The sequence below is a fragment of the Filicampus tigris genome, chromosome 14, assembly GCF_054856515.1.
Source record: "Filicampus tigris isolate MCC_2025a chromosome 14, RoL_Ftig_1.0, whole genome shotgun sequence".
Classification (NCBI taxonomy): domain Eukaryota; kingdom Metazoa; phylum Chordata; class Actinopteri; order Syngnathiformes; family Syngnathidae; genus Filicampus; species Filicampus tigris.
Genome location: NC_141230.1, coordinates 18,955,997 through 18,979,691, shown reverse-complemented (window position 1 = coordinate 18,979,691; position 23,695 = coordinate 18,955,997). Strand labels below are relative to the sequence as shown.

Here is a 23,695-nt window from a genome sequence, read left to right as displayed (position 1 = left end):
CATTATTAATCAGTAACATATGGGCTGTTTTGTTTATAGCTGGACACACAGGTGCTTCTCATTTTCAGCGGTTGCCGAGATCCAATCGATACTGCTCATTACAAATTAAAATAAGATACTTGAAGATTTAACAAAAAACAAAAACCAAAAAAAAGCAGTCTGTTTGTTTTTACATTGCTGACCATTATTGAGTTTCCTGTCCTCGATTCTCTGTTGACCGTTCTCTTAATTATACTTTAGGTACTTAGAATTACATATTTGACTAAAGCCTTTTTGTAAAGGGATTATAGAGCCAAGAATCCATATTGTTGTTGTTTTTGCCACTGGAATCCCATATTTAAATGCGAGCTGCTTGCAGTTAAAGTCTCTGGAGTATAAGGGGTCAGAGTGGCCGTGCAACGGCGGTCCAGTTCATCTGTGGTGTTCAGCGGTTCTTTGCGGTCTTGCCCAGGATGAGGTCGAGCTCACTCCATTTTGCTTTTTCTTCCTTTCCAAGGTCTGCTCTTTTCTACATTGTATATGTCAAGCCACAAGCGTTTGTCAGGCTGCGTCATCTCTTCGTCCGCTCCTTATTGACAAGCAAGGTCGCGAATACGTATTTTCGAAGCGTTTGCATGTGTGGCATCTGTAGGAGCATTTGATTGCAGCTCACATCTGTGTTTTATTAGAAGGACTGAAGTCATCTTCACCTGATATGTGGCGTATGTAAGGACATCGCGCCTTAATCGAGTCAAGCTGCTGAAGCACGACTCAAGTATTTGAATTCGGCTCTGACCACGAATGTTGTCGTCTCAAACAGTGTCACCTTGTTTAAAGACAGAGGCCTTTATCGTAAGCGTGTTGTGATGGATTGCCGTTGTCATGGACTTCGTGGATTGACTGAGACACGAAAAAAAAGTCCCGGCTCTCCAAAAAAGGTCACGGTGACGTCTGATGAAATGTCCTTTTCTCCAAGAATTCTTTGTGTCTGTATGTCACTGCAGCCGGGGCTCTTAAAGGGGCGCATTGTCGACTAACCGCTGTCACAGTAGAGCCTAGTTAAAGTCCGATTGACGGTACCCACTGGTTTAATAACTGGCGAGGAGCTACCCCGTGTACAAAAACAGAGCTGACATTTTATTGATCCACCGGTGGGGAAAATATGTTGTTTACACCAGCATATTATAAAAGCCAATTCGAAAAAAAAGCAAGTACAAGAAAATAGAAAACATATTCCAAAAATAAAAAGATAAATAAATGCAGACGGTGAAATGTCTCCTCCGTGTTGACTTACACATGCTGTATTCTACTATAAGTGTCGGATTTGCACCTCCGCCTCCCAGTTCTGAGGTTTGGGGTTCAAAGCCGGCCGGGCGCCAGCATTCTTGTGTGGAGTTTGCCTGTTCTTCGGGTGCCTTGGTTTCTTCCCACATTGGAAAAATACATGCATTTTAGGTTCATTGAAGGCTCTAAATTGCTTTAAAATTAACACTACTTGCCTCACACCAACAACCTGCGGGGGCTATGGGAGCCTTTGGCGAAAATCACAACAAAATACACACGTCTGTCGACGCAGTGGAGGACATGTACCTACTGTACAGTGGAGTCCAAAATGAATGAAAATTTAAAATTCACCCACGGCTCTAGCGAGAATAACTGAAGGGATGCGTTGGTCGAACTCCAAATTGCACAACCACTGCATTGAATCGAGATGCAGTAATTATACGTCAGCAGTCATCGCTGGAGGCTGGATGTTAATTTATTGCTCTTTACGCCTTCCTTGAATCTCATCACAATACGGCTCTATAATAAAAAACGGTGTCTCAATGTGGTTCCATAGCAAAAAGAAGACGACTTGTGTGCCTGAGTACTAATCCAAACTGCTGATGCCCTGCAGACACAGGCCGGAATTTATCAAAAGTGTCTTTCAATGGGGGTTTTTTTGGGCCTGTAAAAAATTGCGCTTAACAAGGAAGATTACCGGCCGGATTGCAAAATGGAAAAATGATCATGCCGAATGCGTCTTTTCATAAAGAGCAAGTAAAAGTCAGGTTCCTGCTTTTTTCCCTGAAGAGTGAGCAAAGCTCCTCTAATAGTCAGTATTGGCCATGCGTCCTGCTTTGCACCCTTAACTTGTGTGTCCTTCTAATTGTCCCACCCGCTCTTCTTTCATAAGCCTCTCTCTAAACCTTACCCGACCGACTCCTGCCAGGACATTGATCGATTCCACACTTTCAAACCGAAATCAAACACTGGAAAACAGAGTTCTTGTTTTTTGTTTTTTTTTTTCCATTTTGATTTTTGATTTTTTTCCCCATCAGTACATCCCGCAGATCACCCTCTGCCGCAGCCTCCCCGCACTGCCCGTGGAACAGTGTAGAAAAGTACAATACATGCATGCTGCTGCTGCTGAGGGCTGGCACGGTGACACTCTTCCGCACAGCGTCACAGTCATTTAGCGACCGCCAGTGAGAGAGTGAGGGCAGCCGAGCGTTCCGCTCGGCAGCTGAATGCTGTCAGTGTGCCTGCATGGGGGGCAGTGGGGCACAGCAATTGCTTTTGTGGCCTCAGTGAGCTCATCCACTGGGAGCCCTCTCCAGAGACTTAGCTAAGGAGCTGCGCCCCACTTGCAACGGGCCTACTCGATGCTGGGGGCGGGGGGAGGTTTTCTCTCAAATTTGCACCGCTCCTGCTTCTGATGTAAGTCGCGATTTGCTCTGAATTTCGTTTGTTCAGATTGTATGAATGGTGGCTGCTGTTCTTGACTAGACAAAGAGAGGAAATCTCACCAAAGAGGGCTTTTGTCCTTTTTTTTGTTTTTGTTTTTTTTTTCAACTTTCCATCAAAGTCGCCACAGACTGAAAAAGGGAAGAGTTGAGCATTTGCGACGGTCTCTAGTCTCGACTGGCTCCGATAAAGTAGAGCGTTGGCTGGTTTTGATTCTGCCCTTCAACAGGACTGAGCACGTGTCACCATGGCGATCGCATTATTCAGCAATGAAGAGCCAATAGGAGGCAGGCCTTGAGATATGAATCGACATGAATGCACTCACACAGAATCACTGGCTTGCCATGTTGCTCACCTGCGGATTTTAGTTCGGCGACCAAGTACCTTATGTTTAATTTGGGAGCCATAATGCTTCAAATACATTCCCAGAGTATTACATTGACAGTCTTTTGAATTATGACTCAGTGTGACGTCTTTGGCATTGGACTGATTGTGGTTTGATTTACATATGGTCTGCGGTCTGATCTGCGCAACGTGCTGAGGGAGAGCATTGGGCTCTTTAGCAGTCATCTGCAACATTTCTGCGGCTCGCTAGAAATGATTTCCCTCCACACTCGTATAAGGCAAAGGTAATATAACCTCCGTTTGTGGGGAAAGAGAAGCCGAGAAACGAGAGGTCAGTGTTGAGATGAGGGTTTTTAGAGATGTTTTTTTTTTTTTTTTAGCTAGCTTAACATATCGGCCAAAAAGTTCTCCCTCACGCTCCATCCTCTGCGATTGGTACTCTGGCCCCGATCAAAGCGGGAAAAGATATGTGGTGCACACTCAGCAATTTTATCATTCAGACCAGTTACGGATAAAGTTGTAAATCTGACTGAACTTGTGTTGAAGGAACCTTGCGACTGAACAGAGGCGACCTTTTTAAGATGTCTCGGTCATCGTCGGATGATAGTTCCCATTGGGTACGTGGCTTGCGCGCTATTAGCGGTATACTGTAAAAAATTTGTTGAAATGGCTTCACCATGTCTGATCACGCAACAATTTTTAACCAGCTGGTTCACAAAGAAAAAAAAAAGTGTCCAAATCTAACTGTCACCCATCCTGCTTTTCCAACCGCTCTGGAACTACCCGAGTGCTTGCTAGGCGCTAAGCCAACTTGCTCTGCACACGCTGTGGCTGACTAGCTAACACTCTGACTAGCTAACACCGATTCTGATTGTAATTTTAAAAACACAGGCTAAGAATGAGATAGCAGATGTTCAGATTTTGACATCCTGCAACCCAGAGAGGTTCATGATGTGTAACATAAAAAAAAAAAAAATGAACTGTACAAATGCTTGCAACAGATAGAATATAACAGATAGAATCACCATATACAAGCGGAGGACTCTGGCCAAAACCAGGTCCACAAACGCGTGCACACAGGAAGAGAAGAATTCGGATCTCAACCATTCATCACGCAGACGAAAGCCAGAGTAAATTTGCAGCTTCGGGGCAACTATTTTAGCCGAGTCTAAATTTAATGCGCAATACATGGATATGATAGCAGGAAGGTCGTATGAGGTCAAGTGTGGAAACATGCTCGTAATTAGGCTAAATGCTAAGGTTGTGTTAAATACAGAGAAACATGGCGTGGTCATGTTCATACTATCTATTTTGTGTCTTGGCCTGTCTTTTGGATTCAGAACGGTCGTTAGTCAGATTTATTTTTGAGTCGTCTTCCTGTAGTCATGTTGCCTCTCAGTTAGCTCCCTCCCAGCCCGTATGCCTCGCTTATCGGGAGGCTAAAGCTCTGTCCACACATTTGCGGGTATTTTTTTCCCAGAAATACACACGCTCAATCTCCATAGCTCCCAATTTCTTTAATTCAAATGAAAACTCATCATACCCTAGCAATGCTGTAATTCTTAACCGTAAAGGCAATGTAGCCGTCCAGCTGCTCCATCAACGGGCAAAACGGTCCCAGACGTTGGCATCATCACACACTCTGTGCAGTTACTCCGCGTTGTGAAAACACAGTTCAAATGAACAAAACATCAGTTCCAAGATCAAGACAAAATACCGGAAAGCATACAATTGTCAGTTTTAGAAGTACCAAAAAAGTTGCCTCTTTGCCATTGCTGAGGGCGCTAAACAAATGGCCAAGATCTGAGATTTGTTTGCTCTTTATGTGGCGTTGTTCCTTCATAAAACTGTCTGAAGTCTTTTGTTGCCCTTCTTTGTGTCCTAAGTGTCACCCAAGTCTCATAGAGGACCATCTAGGATCTTGAAGCTTGCTTCTATGTGACATCACCTGGAATAACTTTGTAACTTGACTGCTGACGTGGAGAACGTGTCATTTACAGCCAGTTTAGACGGAAGAATTTGCATTCAAATTAAAATCGCCGGGAAAGGATGAAATGGAGTGTTTGTGTGGAAATAGGGTTAGAAACAGTTCTGTTGTCATGCCAAGCGTTGCATTTGTCCTTCTTTTCTCCAAATAAAATCAAGTTCACAATTTCCCATGCCCGCATTTGACTGGTTTCTGGGGATGTTTTCTTTCAGCGCTCTAAATCGCAAATCTCATTTCACAGAATATTCAAATGACAGAAGTGATACCAGCAGACACTTGAAAACAACATAAAATTCATTTTAATCGCCCTCTTTATGGAAGAGAAAGCTTCCAATTGTCGCGTCTGCTGTTGACGAAAGAGTTTTAAGGTTTGACTTGAGGATACTGTCAACTACGTTGCGCCGCATCATAATGCTATCCGTTCACGCTCTCACCAGCAAGCCACAAAAGTGTCCTTATCCCCACCAAATGTGCTATTAAACCACATTCCGGATTGTTTATTTCTCTACTTTTGTGCTTTACAGTTGCGATAAACCAAATCAAGATGCACCCGAGTGTTTTCTTCACTCTTTTTTTTTTTCCTTCTTCTGTATCAATAGCAACCAGCTCCACAAAACTGGAAGACCTGAGCTATCTCGATGAACAGCGCAACACACCGCTACGGACATCCATTCGCCTCCCCTGGCACAATACCGGGGGAAGGCCACCTCAGGACTCGAAAGGTGACTGCAATATGTGTTAGTAGTGTTCATGCAATCTGGGGAGATAAACCCAGCTTGGATTAGAAACCAATTTCAACTCGAAACCTCTCCGGGTAATGGAAAATACAATGTTTTTAATGCTATGTCCCCCTTTTTCCTGACCTTTCCCGCAGGTCGTTTCTCTCCCTATAAGCCGGTGGACATCATGCTCAAGCCGCTGTTGTTCGAGGTGCCCAGCATCACCATGGATTCCGTCTTCGTGGGCCGGGATTGGCTCTTCCAGGAGCTGGAAGACGTCTTGAAGGACGGCGAGTCCGCCGAGAGCCCCGGCGCCGTGATCGTGGGCAGCGTGGGTTACGGGAAGACGGCCATCATCTCCCGGCTGGTCGCGCTGAGCTGCCACGGCGGACGCATGCGACAGATTGCATCCAACAGTCCCGGTGCCTCTCCGAAAAGTAATAAACAGCATTTCAATGACTCCCGTAAAAGTGTGAGATAATGATTGCCAGAACGAAAAAGGGCAATGAAGAGGACCGTTTGTCTCTCGTAGGCGGCGTTGGGTCGAGCGCAGAACTTCCTCTCAGCCAGCCCCCGCAGCCCACTCCCCCCTCGAGTGCGACGAATACATTGAGGACCAATAGCTGTCCCGGAACGCCTGAAATGCAGCGCCGCAGGGAGGAGGCTGTCAAACGGCTGGCTGCAAAGGTACATCTTGGCTAAAGTACTGAGAGGTGGGGGGTGGGGCGTTGTGGGTTCAAGGTACAAATAGGGGGGGGGGGGTTGTTATTGGAATCATTTGTTAGAGCCACAATAAGCTGCCGTTCCTCAAGAGGCAATAGTGAGCCGCTTTATTGGAGTGGTGCCTCGGACCCTTCATCTTGTAATAAAAAGCCGCTGTCTTAAAGACCGCGCGCATGCGTTAGCCATGTCAGCAGAGTTGGGTTTCATCCATTTGGGATCAGTAAACCTTGATCTGGGCTTGGTTTGCGCCATGTAGTCTGTCATCCGGTTGGTCATTTTTACGAGCCATCGTTTGGTTGATATTTTTGCTTTGCGGTATTTCCTATTAAAAATCATGTCAATCCGATGAATGCATTCCAGTCCGTCACGCACAAATATTAACAAAGGGTTTGTTTTAGGGTTAGGGTAAAACTGTGATGCTTTGCTTTGCTCGTTTGGGATTAGTCGTCTGTGGCTGCACCAGAATCTGGTCAAGGTTGCATGACTAATCAGCGAGCAACTGAGATGTATCCAACAGAGGAACAGGTCACTTACTCCCCCCACCACCCGCTGACCTTGAAAGTGTGTCAGCTCCTCCAGGTTGGAGTATAATTAGGACAGTGTTATGCCCCCCTCAGGCATCTCCCTTCCTTCTTTACTAGTTCTAAATCTTTCCTTGGCCTGCTCAGAATCAGAGGTCCACCTGGGATTGTTTTTTTTTTTTTTTTTTTTTTTTTGAGTTTATTTGAGGTGATTAGGCACTTTCCAGTTCCGTAATCAGGCGCTCTGTGGTAGTTGGACCGATATTTTTCTCACATCAGATTGGTTTCAAAAGACTACCATGTCTTGTGTGATGAAAATTTGACAATGAACTCTGGTAATGTTTTAAGCAAAGCCACATTACACTGAACAAAAATATAACAGCAAAACATTTTTGCCTGCTCCTATTTTTCAGGGCGTAAGACTTTTTCTCAGTACACAAAGGCCTATTCCTCTCCCGTGTTGCTCACGGATCTAAATCTCTTGGTCAGCCCGCTAACTTAATCGACCCTCTGCATGCATCAGAGTGGCCTTTTACTGCGGCCAAGTAACCTATGGCACACCTGGGCAATTATCACGCCGTCTTGCCAACATCTTTGATGATCTCGGCAAAGGAGATGTGCTCACTAGCACAATTTGAGACTTGTGATCGGTCTCTACATTTTCCAGGCTTCACCCTGGATTGATTTCCAGTCAGTAGTGAATATGGCACCCTTCATCTGACATCCCCATCTTGTTGTGTTACAGGTGGTGGCCTATCATTACTGCCAAGCAGACAACACATACACCTGTTTGGTCCCAGAGTTTGTGCACAGCATCGCCGCCCTGTTGTGCCGAGCACACCAATTGAATTCCTACCGGGAACTCTTGCTGAAAGAGCCCCACCTCCAGAGCATGCTAAGTCTGCGCTCCTGCGTCCAGGACCCCATGGCCGCTTTCCGAAGGGGCGTCCTTGAGCCGCTGGCCAACCTTCGAAAAGGTAAAACCATTGCCGTTTTTAAGTTTCCATATGGCGGGTTTGGCCTTTGTCAAAGTGACATCATGGATCTTGATTTCTATAAATCTGACTGCGCATCTCACTGCCCTAAATCGTTGTTATTGTGCCTTTCCAGAGCGGAAGATTCCAGAGGAGAATCTCATCATTTTGATAGACGGACTGAACGAAGCTGAATTCCATAAACCTGACTACGGAGACACCATTGCCTCCTTCATTGCCAAGATCATAACCAAATTCCCTCCCTGGCTTAAACTGGTGGTCACTGTCCGTGTCAGCTTGCTGGTAAGGAACAACTCATGACTAATATCGGACGGGGCAGACTTTTTTTGCCATTGGGGCAGGATTTGGAAAAAGTGAAACTATTGTATAACATATCATTAAACTGTGAGTCACTGACGCTGTAATGGTTCACTCTCCTGACATCTGCGCAAAAGCAGCTTGGCTTCACTTTCCACTTAGCGATTGTGCGAATGTTGTGTGAATTGTTGTCTGCCACTCCGGGCTGTCGTCTGTCTTTTGCCCAAGTCAGCGTTGAGAGGCTTCAGGATGAATGGAAATGGATGACTACATGGATTAAGCTGTGACATTCCCATGTGTATCCTGCTAAGTAGTTTTTTTTTTTTGTTTTTTTTTTTGTCAGCAGTAGGTGTGGGCGATATGGGCAAAAAAAAAATATCTCGATATTTTTTAAAAAAACTCGACAATTTGACGATATTCTACAAAAACGATTTTCAATCTGCACTTGCTTCGCAGACCAATTGTGGATGGACAGCGTCTGTGAACACCATCTCTTTTAAATTGCTAAATACAGCTTCTGCAAAACATAATTATAGTCTACGACAATATTTAACAATAAAGAACCAAAAAAATGATGTATAGATTTACATTGATTTTTGGGAATATTTATGTCATTGAAATGTCTCTGCTGCTATTCCATAATGATGTGACATTTTGAGCTGCAGTAAGTACCGGCGCTTGAGTGCCACTGCCAACTACTAGAGCAATCAGAAGAAGAAAAGGTTGTTAACTACAGCAATCAGAGTGGGAAATAAATGTATTTGATATGTGACGTGTGACACGTGTGTCACCCAGCGAGAGAAAAGAAAAGACGTCGTCATGACAACACCCCTTCTCATATATTGGCCACCGTATTCGGAATAAAGTTGAATAACAAAACTGCAATTTACCGAAAAGTGCATTTTCCCACTCATTCATCGCTGTGATATGGAGACTTGTGACTTTATTCATGTTTGGGTGTATGCCGGCGTCACTCTAATAAGCCGCGTCGTACTTTGTGCAACAAACTCCTCGGGAATACAGGCTAGTTATGAACGATGCGGACTACGAGCGCTCTTCAGATTCTGTCCATCCAGTTCTTCTGCAAAACAAAAAAAAGTCCTTATCAATAGTGTTATTATTTCCATCAGTTTAGTATTATTAAGGAATGTCACTGAACCTTCTCACTCTTAATTTTTTGCCGATTAAAAGACTTATCTTATTGTTGAAAAAGAAACTTTTTTTTTTTTTTGGGTATACCTACATATAATCTTCAACTAGAGGATGCCTGGCGGTCCTTGGCGACATCCACTCGTAGTTTCAACAGCACTGCATCCATTCAGCGGATTAGGACTGAGTGAGTCCTTCATGTTTACACACGGGTTTGTTTTATGAGAGTAGCGTTATCTCGCCGAGCAATGTTACTCCAGCCCCGGACGGGCAGATGAGAGGAGGATTAGGGTCCATCGATTCCACCAATCCCCGCGACAAAGAGTGAAATGTTGACAGTGGCTCAGACCTCCGCCCGGCATGCATATGAAGGTCCCCAAGTCGTCCCGATGACGCCATCCCATCCGTCTTCTGCCACTTCTGATTACGGTTCACGTAAAATTAGCGATGTGCTGATACTGTATGTCTGTACTGTACTCAAGCTCCAAAAAATACTCGGCTACTCTAGCGCCTGCGCTACTTCACCAGCCTGACATTTACTTTAAGGTAAACATGGATGACAGAACGTTTACTGGACTGTAAATTATGCTCTGCCAAACGGATGATGAACTACGCTCGGGCAGTGATGGAAGAAGAATTTCTCGAAACCGACGTTGCCGGGCCAGGCAGTTGACACATTGCACTGTGGCATGTTGAGTAAAGAGAAGCGATAGTGTGATAAAGTAACACTTAAGCTCTCCTGTCAGTTTTATTTTAGACCTCTTGGAATTGTCGAGAAGTAGTCTTGTATTTTTTTTTTTTCCACTGACTTCATTGTGTTGTTAAAATACAGCGGTAACATGGCATCCATATTCTTAGATTGCATACTTCTTTGTCTCTTTGCTACGTACTCATTTTACATAGTGACCCCTAGTGTTCAGACTCAGCTACCACGTAAATAAAATACCTTGTATTACATGCTACTTTTAAGTGAAATTTGTGGAATTATAAAGTCGGTATCAGTACTTGGAATCGGTGACTCCTCAAGTACTTGTACTTGTATTCCGACTACAAAAAAGTGGTATCGATGCATCCCTACTTCATATCAACATTTCATCCAGTCGCTAGTGTCTCCAAGAGCCTGAAGGCTGAGTGTGTTTGCTCGCAGACTGCTCCTCTGATATTTATCACGCGCAAGGAAAAAAAAAAAAGTCTGACTCTTTACACATAGCCTTAGGATGTCTTCTGCCCAAAAGTCTGTTTCTGTTTGGTCATGCTGAATGTGATTGAACTACAGGAAAGCATTCAATTACTTTCGCTAAGGAGGTTTTTGTTTTCATCAGCGTCGGTTTGTCCTTTTTGTTTGTTTATAACGAGATTTGGGTACATCAGCCTCGGCGTTATGATGGGCTGGTAAATGCTCCAAGGTTGCCAAGAATCCACACATTGGCGATAGAATGAAAATAATACAGAAACGGTCTTATTTTCAGTGGCAAAAGCTTGGCCGGAACGCTCCTCAGGTGCACAAGTCGCTTATTGATTTTGCAGATGATAAATATTTGAAAACGTGGAGAAGTGCTCTGGCTGTTTTATGATTTTCATTTGAATTTAATGTCATGCTTTTATAGTTACTCAAGTCTTTATTTACTACCTGTGTTCCATAGGAGATCACCAGCCTTCTGCCTTTCTCCAAGATCTCTCTGGACGACTTTTCGGACAATAAAGAGATAAGCAACGACCTCAACGCGTACATCCAGTACCGTGTCAGTGGCAGCAAGGACATCATGAACAACATTAGCCTAAATGGTAAAGCGGACCCGGTCACGGTGGGAAAGCTAAGCGGCCACCTCATCTCCCGCAGTCAGGGCTCCTACCTGTATCTCAAACTCACCCTGGATCTATTCGAGAGGGGCCACCTGGTGATCAAGAGCTCCAGCTACAAGGTGGTTCCCGTCTCGCTGGCCGAGCTCTACCAGCTGCAGTGCAACATGAAGTTCATGACCAATTCGGCATTTGAGCGCTCGCTGCCCATCCTCAACGTGGCGCTGGCCTCCCTGCACCCGATGACCGACGAGCAGCTGTTCCACGCCATCAACGCCGGCGACATCCAAGGGGAGCTGCCCTGGGAGGACTTCCAGCAACGCATGGATTTGCTGTCGGGTTTCCTCATCAGACGGCGTGACAAGACGCGCATGTTTTGCCACCCGTCCTTCAGAGAGTGGCTGGTGTGGAGGGCCGACGGCGAGAGCACCGACTTCCTCTGTGACCCCAGGTTTGTCCTTTGCTTTCCAATACGATGCCGTCCAATAAGGAATACGGTGCGGGGTTGTGCAACTAGTTGTCATAAGCGGTCAACAATCGGCAACTAGTTTTATGTGAAGGAAATTTGAATCGCAGGTCAACATCATCGCAGATGCTGAGGATGTTATAATTTAGCTACAACAACAGGGGCAATCTGTTTCTTCCTTGACAATCGCAACATGTTTTTGTGGTTCAGTAAATACGACCCGAGTGACGATACGCGGTTCAGAAAATGAATGGATGGATGTATACAGTATGTGGCACCACAAAATGCTGCTTACCAATAAGATCACCCGGGGTTGCAATTTTTCTGTTGGGGTAAGTTGGTATGTGTGCACGGGTCACTTGGCAGGTGCGCAGATGTGAGTTGCGGACTCGAATTACTTCGTAGAACTCAAATCACGCTCATCTCAAATCAACTTGCCCCATTGAAATAAATAGAAATGCCTTTAATCTGTTCCCGTCTCCTCAGAAAACACATTTTTTGGAATGTGTTTAATGACGAAAAATAACGCTTTACAATATTGCAGTGTAAGAACATACAGTGATACCACAGTAAGATAAAATTCAAATGATTAAAAGGTTTTTGCCATGTTTTTTTTACTTCCCTATTGCTAAACTATCATTATCTTTTTGCCTTTTATGCCAAACTCACCCATATTTCATGCTTTAGTTCAATGGACATCATCCACTTCTCATAACACCTGTACAAAAAAAAAAAAAAAAAGAAAATACCAGCACATAACAAAAGAGATACCCGTGTGGTAATTGTGAACTGCCGCTGGCCAGATGTGAAGAAGTTCGCTGCCACCATCTAACGATGTGAAGTGTATGACTCTGAAGCTAACTTGAAAGTTCCGTTTTGATTCGCGACACAGACCAAGGTCTGTTAGAAAGCAAGTGCAGTGATGAGGTGACTGAATTCCTCCCCCCAAAAAAGCATTTCTATACAAAAACTATTCTAAGAAAAAATACAACAAAGAGATTGATAGTAACATGAAAACTGTAAAATGAAAATCTTGACAGCAGTGATAAGAAATAACATCTGTACTCAACCCCGAAACAAAAGATTAAAAAAAAGGCTTTTGTAGAAACTGAATACAACAAGATTATATCAGTTCTTTTTGCTTTTTTTCCCCTCCCGGGGTCTTGCGCATTATCTGCGCTCACAAAGAGCAGATTCCTAAGTCCACCAGAGCAGAGTTTCATAATTCTAATCATTCATTAAAACAAAGGCTCGAGACTTGGCAGACGAGATGAATATGCAGATAAAAGCGGGTATGCTGCGGCTGTGTCTCTGACTACAGAGAATTTTAACCCAATCAACGTGATCTCCAATCATGCATGTCCTTTTCATGACACTCCAAGACGAAACGCTGGGCCTTCCATCTATTAATGATACGGCACACTCCTTATGAAGTGCTTCTTTGAATGCAGCGACGGATGATGCTATTAGATTTATTAGTTTACTGAGAGAGTCTTGTCTGATAGCATTAGTTAATAATTACAAATACATCTTTGTTCATCTATCCAGCCCAGCGACGTATAGTGACCAGCCCTACAATGACAACCACAACATGGCACAGGATCCAGTTAACTTTCCGAACCACCCGTTGCTATTCATGCAACAGAAAAAGTGTTCGGCTTTTTGTTCAATTAAGGAGGTCCAGATTTCACATTGAGCGAGTCAGTTTGTGTTTCATCAATATTTGCCTAGTCCTACTTTTTGTGACGTTATTGGTTGCTGTTGTGCTGTGAGAGTTGCCTAACGTAAAAAATGGGTGCCTTGTCTCAATAGAAGTTGCGAAACACTGCCCTATTGTGTTGCACAGGACCGGTCACGCTCTCATTGCGTTCATGCTGTCCCGTCAAGAAGGGAAACTGAATCGGCAACAGACCATGGAATTGGGACACCATATTCTTAAGGCACACATCTTCAAGGTAAGAAAGATGCCAGGGGAAGTTAGTCTGAGTACTTTCCGTTTTCGGGAATTATCGCCGTTCCGTTGCTGTGTTTTTGACCGTGGTTGTCAACGAAGGGAAAGACGCACAGAGATCTCTGTTAAGCTTCACTTTTGGACTCTACAAGTGTGTTTGTGCGCATCCATGTTGTTTGCCTGTGTGTGGCAGGGCCTGAGTAAGAGAACGGGCGTGTCGTCCAGCGTGCTGCAGGCTTTGTGGATCAGCTGCAGTGCCGACGGCCTCTCTGCAGCGTTAGCCTCGCTGAGAAACCTCTACACGCCCAATGTGAAGGTGAGACCGCGTGTCAAAGGTGGCAAAAGTACTCACACACTCTGGACTTATACTTGTGGTTTAGAATTCGCAAATTTGCTCATTTGCGGATTTTTTTATTTGGAACCACTCCTCCTTTATTCAGTGAAAATATGTTCTATTTGCTGTTTATGATGTTATGTGCGCTTAGTGCACATCATTTCCACCGAGCTACGATGGTAACAATTAGCTAACACCCACCCGTTAGAAAGTTACGGTAAGATAACTTTAAACTCACCAAAACGGTCGTGGATCGATTAAATAAGTCTTTTATTTATCGCCGACCATGTAGAATGTTTCCAAGTCTCCAAAAGTATTTTTGTATTCGGTCGTAATTATGTGTTCTCGCCTCCACTCTCGTGCGGCGCGTGCGTGTGTGTGGCTGGCTGATGATGCAAGACCATGCACTGCCAGGCACGGCGCCTTTTAAAGTAACAGTACACTATTTTTTATAGATGGATTGATAGACGGTCAAATCGGTTCTTTTTATCATACTATTTTAATTACTTATTTAACACAATATTAGATTTTAACCGTTTAAATTACTCATGCATTTTAATAGCTTTTAAGATTTATCTTTATGTTCTTTATGTGGGTTAAAATAACATATACAGGTAATAATGTGTTAATAATTTCACACATAAGTCGCTCCGGAGTAACTTTGAAGAAAAAAACGCGACTTATAGTCCGGAGAATACGGTATGTCAGAGTAACTACTTCATTACCTCCTACCAATGGCGTGCGTATATGAAACAATTAAGTATTAGAGTACAATAACGCGCTTGGCTAATGGCAAACGGAATTATAAAGAGTGGAAAACTGAATATGGTGACTCTAAACCGGGCTGGAAAAACATTAGCCATCACATTGTAGCAAATGTGGATGCACAAAGGTCAAATGTGCACTCCCACTTCATAAAGCATCCACTTTAAACTGTCAGCGCTGTAGTTGTGTACGCAGGGGCCTAGCAACTCTATTTTCCTCAGTGCAAAATGCCATTTGCTCTTTTAGTCACACCGTAAAAAAAAAAAACTTCCCGTTAGTTGTAAAGTTCAGTTGTGTAGCATGTAAGGTAAGAGACCTGTGGACTCTTGCTGCATGACCTCTGTCTGTTTTCTACTCTGTCTATAAATTGCCTAGCCTGAATGGCAAAAATGTGTTCGAAAACATGGTTGCTTCACAAATAAATTTCAATATTGGAGGCCGACCAGCCAATCAATTCACGTGTCGAGCCATTTGCATCTTTGATCCACGCCTTTGGACCAGCCTGTACCTTCTTGTGTGCATTGTTTACTGGTAATGAGTCATACGAAAGAGTTTGTATAACCTCTAACAATAACATTTCGAATCAATTCAGATGCTGTGCCGCGTTCTCTTTTGTTTGTACTGAGAGGAGACATTAGCCTCTTCAAGAAAGCCCATTATCTCTGATTGATGCTTTCTGGCTTGTGGCTAAATAAGTTGTCTTTTTCCCCACTTGTCAACGGTGTTAGTGTTCCACTTGTTGTCATCACCAATATACATTTGTGAGTTATTACGCTCGAGTGCGACAACGCTCGCAGTGGAACATTCACAAGAGTGACCTTGTTCTGTCCTCCGTCATAGTAAATCTATTCAGAACCAACAAATTAACACGATTTCATATTCTGTCCTCGGAATATTCCTTTGGCCCTGTGCCTTTGTTGTACTATACGTGTATTATTGATTTTTACCTCATCCCGGAGAGGAGAAAAATCTGTCTTGATGTTTGCTTCGGTGGAATGTCCGCCTTTCACTTTGAGGACACGCTTGAGTTCAGGCTAAGGTAACATTTCTAAAAGATTTGACTTGAACAAAAAAATCCGAGGTATAAACTCCGCTTCTTGATCAAGTCCTTTCAAAAGACACATTTGAAGCTGTTGTCTGTTGCCATGGTGATGGTGTTGTTTGGAAAACATGTTGAGGTCTGAGGTCTTTGCATATACCATCGATCGTATCCGTTTTCGATAGCGTTTGTCCTCATTAGGGTTGCGGCTGGGCTGCGGCTTGTCCCTGCTGACTCTGGGCGAGCGGGTCGCATTTTTATCGTTTTATTCATACTGTACTTTTAGCGAGGATCCCAGTGTCGCTGACTGTCTGTGTGGCACATCAGGTGAGCCGTCTGCTAATGCTGGGAGGAGCCAACGTCAATTACCGCACGGAGGTGCTGAACAACGCGCCAGTCATCTGCGTCCAGTGCCACCTGGGCCATCTGGAAATCGCCTCCTTGCTGCTGGAGTTCGGCGCCAGCGTGGAGGTTGTGTCAGAGAACGGGATGAACCCCCTGTGCTACTCGGCGGCGGCGGGACACCTGAGTCTCGTCATGATGCTCTGCAAGCGCGGGGCCAAGGTGAGCACCCACTTTTTAGTTATATCCACTGACAGTATCGGACTCGAGTGGAGCAATCTTGCCCAGCAAGTCAGGATTTTCCAATCCAAGTGGTCACATGGACATGTTTAGTGTTGTTCAGCCTACTTTTACCTACCACTGACATACACAGATTTGTGATTGGTCTTTAAAAGGAGAAATTCAACCCAAGCATATTTTTTTTCAAGAATATGTTCTATGCAGGCTCACTAGTTGAAACAAGGCATTCTGACAAATATTGCGTTTGTGGAATAAGTGTTAATCCGCTCGTTTTTAGCCATCTCTGGGGGCGGCCATTTTGTCTTCTGTCGACTGGAAATGACATCACAACTGCTCACAACGACCAATCGCGGCTCAGATTCAGAAAACGGGTCGGCCGCGATTGGTCGTTGTGAGCAGTTGTGATGTCATTTCCAGTCGACAGAAGACAAAATGGCCGCCCCCAGAGATGGCTAAAAACGAGTGCATTTGGCTGCTTAATTTATATTCCACATGCGCAAAATTAATCAGAATGCCGTGTTTCAACTAGTGGGCCTGCTGGGAACATATTCTTGGAAAAAATATGTTTGGGTTGACTGCCGCTTTTAAGGTACTCATTCCCGTTTTTTTTCAAACAGACACAAGCAATAAATTAGTCCACATTAAAATAAACAGTGTGTTTTATTATACATACTTTTTTGGTCTTGTATGTTAGGCTTACGTTAAAATAAAGTCAAATAAACCATGAATTAATATGAAAGACAGTATTTATCCTGTTGAATTAGAGTCGTTGCCCACCGAACAAATGAAATGACCGTTGCAAGCTTTGTGATTTGAAAATTGCATGCTACTAAACTGCAATTTGATGATCGGTTGGGTCCTACTTGAAACCCATCACACCGGCGAACACTGTGATGGGTTATCGTCTTTAAGCAAGTGGCAATGGATATGCCCAGCGAGAAGCAATACAGCTAACAAATATGTGCTTGCCAGGTCGACCATATCGATAAGAGCGGCCAGTGCGCACTTGTGCACGCCGCTCTCCGAGGGCATCCAGATGTTATCCAGTACCTGCTGGAGATGGAATGGAGCGCCGAGGGGCAGCAGCAGGACGGCACTTTGAAGAGCAGAGCCCTGCAGCAGGCTTTGATAGGAGCCGCCAGCATGGGACATACGCAGGTCTGCTTAGTGCGTGCGCGCGCCGTTCGCCCCCAAGTGTACCTGCAGGATATGTCTATGAAGAAACTTGGCTTCTTGTCCTTCTCATGTGACTGTTAAGATGTGCGGCAAATCAATCGTCCAGAATGCCGATCAGAGGTGGCAATAAGTCACATATGTATGTAATAAATGTATGTAGTAAATACAAATATAATCCAGGTTACATGATGAAAGTCCACGGATTTAATACTAACACCTTAGGGGAAATGCCATAGATGGGCTAACGAGATTTGCATCAATATCATAATAGCAATGAACCGTTTAAACAACTTATATTTCAACTCATAGCAGTAGCTGGCTTGAACAGTTCATGTTCAATATTAATAATAATAATGTGTTATTTCTGTTTGTTTTTTTACAATTCTGTAGACTGCTATTTTTTTCATGGAAAAAAATAATAATTAATAGACCTTGGCGGCGGCTCTTGTTTTTACCCCACTTGATCCTCTTTTCCTTTGTAAGATCTGCCCGAAAACCGACGATTCAATCCCAGAAGATGCCGTTTTTGTTTTTGAGACCTCGGAGGCCGAGGCCTCACAGTGCGGAGTTTTGTTTGTGCCGCCACGTAGTTCCCATGGCCCATTATTTTGCCGCCAAATGAGCATATCGTCCTGGCGCTTGATTTGATCTCTTATGCTGAAACAGTATGCCATTTATCAAAGTTTCTTCCCGGCAGGTTGTGAGCAGCTTGCTGGCAGTGAATAATGAGTACGCCGTGCAAATTGATAGCCACGACACTCTGTGGGGAGAGACAGGTATGTCGTCATCCATCTTTTGACATTACATGCTTCATTTTATCACAAGCCCGCGTTTTATCATTCCGCTCCCCTCCCGCGAGCGGAAGGTCTCCGACCAAATGCGTGCGCGCGCATTTTTACGGCCCCGCCGCGTTCTTGTGTCGTGTTCGTTCTGGTAAAAGCATTTGCTGTTGCGGCCATGTGGGTTTCTACTTAGAGGTCGGTAAACACAGCATTTCCTCTCAGGAATGGTTCTCCGGTGCGCCGCTGGATTACTGCGGCGCTGTCTCCTCTCGGTGCTATTCATTTAGACGCTTTCATGCACTCCATCTGTTCCTCAAAGATACTTAGATTTAGGTGGCTCAGGGGGGTTTTGTAGGATGACATACTGGTTGCAAGATAAGACATCTTAATGATTTGTTGTCTGAAAATGTTGTACTTTTGCTTTATTTACATGGGTTTGGCAAACTGCGCGACATGTTGGAATGGAGTTTAGATCCAAATTCACGACAGCTGGGTTTGATTAACGAGATTCTACAAAAAAAAAAAAAAATGAAATTACAGAAACATTCTGGTAATTGCCATTGCTGTTCATTTACACAATTTAAAAAATATTTGGCTCCAAAATATGCCTGATTATAGGTCAAAAAGGGACCAACTGGGGTTTATTTGATCTGACTTGATTTGTTTGGATGTTTGTTTGTTTTTCAAAAAAACGACCTAAAAAAATCGGGTTGGTTTGTACAAAGCAACCCGAAACGTTTTGTACAAAAAAAGGGTCAAATTGTTCCAAGTAGTGCTTGGTCCCCTTTTGACCCGTAATTGGGATATTTTTTGAGCCAACCGTTTTTAGAGTGTAAAAACAGTTGGTTGTTATTTTTTGGGGGCTTCTAAATAAGATGAATTACATTTTTAAACACTCTTGTCAATATTTTTGTCTGTTCTCTTTATTCCCATTTATTTTGCATAACGTTACCATTACCTCTATCCAGTATAATATTATCAATATATTTTCAATGGTCTGAGTTTGTTCATTTGTTTGTGTCCAATTTGCATTTAAAGTGTCTGCATTTTCGCAAATTTTGGATCAGAAACATCCAAACGTGGATCACATCATTTAGAATAATCACGTTAAAAACATGTCTATGGCTTCTAATAGGCAAAAATGTAGGCGATCGATCGTCAGCAATCCAATCTGTTTCCAATGTGATCGCCTGATTTGATTGGTTGTGATGTCACACCAACTTCAATTTAGAGCCCTTCACAACTGCCCGTTTGGCAGTTGTTCAAAGTTGAAGATGGAAAATTCCATTCAACATGTTCAGAAGATGCTAACATCTCAGTGAGAGCTCATCTTAGCACGCTGCACTCACATCGGTGCAGTATATTTTGTTCCCTTGGATCCAGAAGCAATTTGGACTAATAAATGTTGACAGAGGATAGAAGAATACACAAAGCCGCTCTCTTTATAAAAGAGAAGAAAAAATAAATAAAAACCCACAGTAGGTTGCATAGCAACCTGATAAGTGCATCTAGACAATACGATTTTTTTTTTTTTTATTTATTTAGAGTAGATGAATGCTGAATGCTTTTCTTGCAAGATTTAATACGTTGAAAATGTACTGGTCTGCATGACCTCACTTTCAGCGTACACAAAGGAAGTGCTCCTCAAGATAAAAAGGAATAAAAAAAAAAACACATTGTGTGACAAGTTGCATTGAAGAGTAGAAATGTGTGCTCTTAAGTCAACGTATTACTTGATTCAGAATGTTCAATTGGTGGGTCATCTTGTCCGGAGCGTCTGTCCACACCGCGGTTTACTCAAGCCATTTCCCCTTCTAAATGGCCACAGGACGTCAGACCTCATTACTGCGCCGGGACAAAGGAATCCCAAATATTCCTCCTTGGTGGAGCCACTTATAGCCACAGTCTAGCACTTGGCGTCTGCGCGGTGTTCGCTCAGCGGACGCGAAATGGCATCCGTTGCACCCGAGTGAAATTGCAGGTCTGCGGCAGCGCTGAGCTGAGGCAAAGTGACTCTCGCGTCCTTGTGATGACCACAATCTCTGATATCCCCGTTGCCACCAGGACCTTATTTAGAAACCACCGGGAGCCCATCCGTATTCGGGGAAAATGGGCTGCCGCTGTGTCGTAGCCTAGCGGGGACTGAAACTTCATATTGCAACCGGTATTACAGGTTGAAGGTCAGATGAAATGATCCCGTTGTTACGCTCGTGTTGCTTACAGCGGGGAAGCTTACCACTCAGATAGACATAAAAGTGGATATTAATTTCAGAGCTTTCTCAGGGGGTTAACTGTACCTGAGATCGATGTTTTTTTGTTTGTTTTTTTAATAAAGATTTGGGCAGATTATAGGGCTGAAACGATTAATCGAATCACTTCAATAACTGGATGACACGAAAAGGTTGAGGCAAAATCTCTGCCTCAAAGCTTTCGTTGGGCTCATTTTTCCACATAAAGTAAGATACAGACGCAAGTGTCACTGCATGTGGAGATAAACAATCCGTAAAGGACAGAAAATGTCCTAAACATGGCCGAGGGTTTCGCCAATGAACAGCCAGCCAACGCGACGCCCACGTCAGTCACCAGGTCAGGCCCCACGCCATTTAAAGCCATACACACTCAAAAGTCACAGATGCTACAGTGGAACATGAGGATGACAACCACAAGTGGACAAAAATAATACCTGCACCTCACATTTTATTGTGTTCAGTAATGCTAAATCATATTTTGATCCGAATACTGGTATGATCAATACAATACACAATATTCGCCAGCTGCAGCCCTCCTACCCCTGCTACTTAGAACTTCTTTTAATGCACCTTTAATGGCGTTATTGAGCAACAGCAAGATAAGAAACACACAATTATAGGTAATCACAATATAGAAATATATATATATATATATATATATATATATATATGGACTTTGGACATTGAAGTTCATGCGCCTGCTTAATCCAATGAAATTCAATTGCAGTGCGGTAGATAATAATGCTTAGTGGTGAATATTTTTGATTTCCTTATTTCGCGACACGATAAGGACAACATAATGCGACTCCTCTCAATATGATTCAGTTCCACATTACTTACTGCAAACTCAAACCGCCATAATAAACACAGTTACATTACAACCTCTCCGATTCTGTCAGTGCGTCATCAAAATTGAACATTATCGCCAAGGCGGGCGAGGGCTCATATCGGATGCCATTAGAGTCGGTACCTTCTGGTGTGTATCACCTGTTTAAAATGAAACGGTCCTTTCATCTCCATGCAAATAGGCCCGGCGCGTCTCCTATTGTTAAGCAGACGATGATTGGATTGCACATCCGCGCCGGCGTCCTCTTTTAAAGCTTCCTCTTAGGATGCTTTGCCGTTATGCAAAGGGAGATGATTTGCTTCGCAGGGATCGTCTTTCTTAGCGCGCGGCCCAGAATCGGTTCAAAGAAAACAGAAGCAACTATTTCCAATTTTGCCTTTGTTTTGTTTCAAGGTGCCAGAGGATAAGAGGACTTTGCGCGTTTTCCATGAAATATGCTTATATAATTCATTCCGGGGATGAAAACTTTGTCAGGAACCTTGAGAAAATCACGGCGAATCGAGCAATTTCCACCGATTGGAAGCCATTGCCGCAACAGAGTGTTTGCATGATTGAGATTGTCAGTTAATCTTGCAGGTTATTTACCTGTGATGAGTTCAGGCTCCGGCTGCCCAATTTGATGGTAATGGGATTCCGGCTGGAGCAAGCAATCACGTTTACGTTCTTAGCTTGTGATTCGGAACCTCCTAGCCAAGAAGGTTGGGCTTCATTTGCCGTTGTGATTGACGCTATATGGGAGGTGTTAATTTGACTGTTTATTGAAAGCTGTTCCTAGTATTTTGTTGTGTACTAATCTGACTGATGGTCATTTCTTTTAGAGCAATACTGATATGGAAAATTCCCATAACCAATTAATCAACCGATTTGATTTTTAAAAATGACAGTATGTAATGATTACAATAACTTTTTGGTCCCTTAATGCTAACAACAATTAAAAATATGAATTATAGCCAGAACGTTTGACTGTTTTTACAGTACATTGTCCTTTACTACAGTATATGTTTACAACAAAAAGAAAAATTGGCTTCATTTTTTCCCATTTTTTTGGGGGGGAAGCAGATGTTTGATTGTCATTATCTTATGTTGTAATGTGCCAAAAGAAAAAGCAATTGAAAAATTGGCCGATTTTTTTTTTTCTTTTTTTTTTTTTTTTTTAGAACTTTTTTAGATTTTAGATTTTTAATTTTTTTTCACAAGTGAAAAAGAGTGCTTTTTTTATTCATGCCGTTCATAATCTCGAAACCTCGTACGTATTGAGGATCATAAACCAAAGACCCTCTGTACTGTAAGACTAACCGTAACATATGTCATTGTTATTCTTGCCGTGAAGGAATAGTCACGTCCATTAGTTGTGAAATTCTTCTTTGTTTCCGCGTGACAGTATTGTACTGCCTCCCGGTGGTCAAGTTAAACACACCAGAATGCACAAACAAGTATTTAATTGCTGTTACTGTGTGTTCATTTTGTATAAAGTACATCATTATAGAGATTTTCTTTATTGAACTCATATTGCAACCATTCGTTTCGCTGTTAACTCAGTGGATTATGATACTGCGGATAGTTGAGGATATTTGGTTCTAACATATTCTCCACTGTGCAATTACCACATTTTATTTGTCCTGCGTACATACAGCGACCAGCTTGTGTGTGTGTGTGCGTGTCACAGGGCTGATACTACCCATTTGCTCCTTTCATCTTCTCAAATTACGGCCATATGGGACAACGCGCCGTTTAAAATAGCCTCCATTACCCCCGAAACAAACCAGGGAGTAACTTTTGAATGATGTGAAATCAGGACACGTTTTTAAAAGTGCAATAAACACCATTTGTGTCATACATCCTGCACGCGCGCCTTTGAACTGAAATGAGGCCTATGAAGTAAATCGTGCCGCGTCCTCTGTCCGCTCCTCAGCGCTGACGGCGGCCGCCGGCCGAGGCAAGATGGAGGTGTGCGGCTTTCTGCTGGAGCAGGGGGTGACGGTGCAGCAGGTCAACCGGCGGGGGGTGTCTCCGCTTTTCTGCGCCGTCAGACAGGGGCACTGGCAGGTGAGAGCGGCCGTCTCCGCGGCAACCGTGAATTCCCGCTTGGGTCGCTCTGCGTGACGTTCTCGGAAGCGCGGCGCGTTTTAATAAGCGTGCTCGCAGCGTTCGCTCGCAAGATAAGAGTTAGCAGTAGGCTACTATTAACCGGATGTGTTTGCGTCGCTGCTAGCATAGGTTGGATTTACATTCCGTGGTTCAAGTGACACCATTCAAATGACG

At 43.6% G+C, this 23,695-nt stretch overlaps 1 protein-coding gene across 4 annotated transcripts in view; it reads left to right on the top strand.

Annotated features, from left to right (window-relative positions):
* Positions 1–23,695, top strand: part of tanc1b (tetratricopeptide repeat, ankyrin repeat and coiled-coil containing 1b) — an 85,905-nt gene that overhangs the window by 53,245 nt on the left and 8,965 nt on the right. For 3 of the 4 annotated variants that reach the window (XM_086052168.1, XM_086052167.1, XM_086052166.1), the window contains 12 exons: positions 5,638–5,760; positions 5,913–6,194; positions 6,290–6,444; positions 7,747–7,978; positions 8,112–8,278; positions 11,086–11,693; positions 13,555–13,663; positions 13,853–13,975; positions 16,125–16,361; positions 17,352–17,537; positions 18,253–18,331; positions 23,346–23,479. In XM_086052168.1, the coding sequence (XP_085908294.1) occupies positions 5,638–5,760; positions 5,913–6,194; positions 6,290–6,444; positions 7,747–7,978; positions 8,112–8,278; positions 11,086–11,693; positions 13,555–13,663; positions 13,853–13,975; positions 16,125–16,361; positions 17,352–17,537; positions 18,253–18,331; positions 23,346–23,479 (2,435 nt within the window). Of the gene's footprint in view, positions 1–3,538; positions 3,669–5,637; positions 5,761–5,912; positions 6,195–6,289; positions 6,445–7,746; positions 7,979–8,111; positions 8,279–11,085; positions 11,694–13,554; positions 13,664–13,852; positions 13,976–16,124; positions 16,362–17,351; positions 17,538–18,252; positions 18,332–23,345; positions 23,480–23,695 lie in introns of those variants that run through there. The other variant, XM_086052169.1, reaches the window with a different exon arrangement.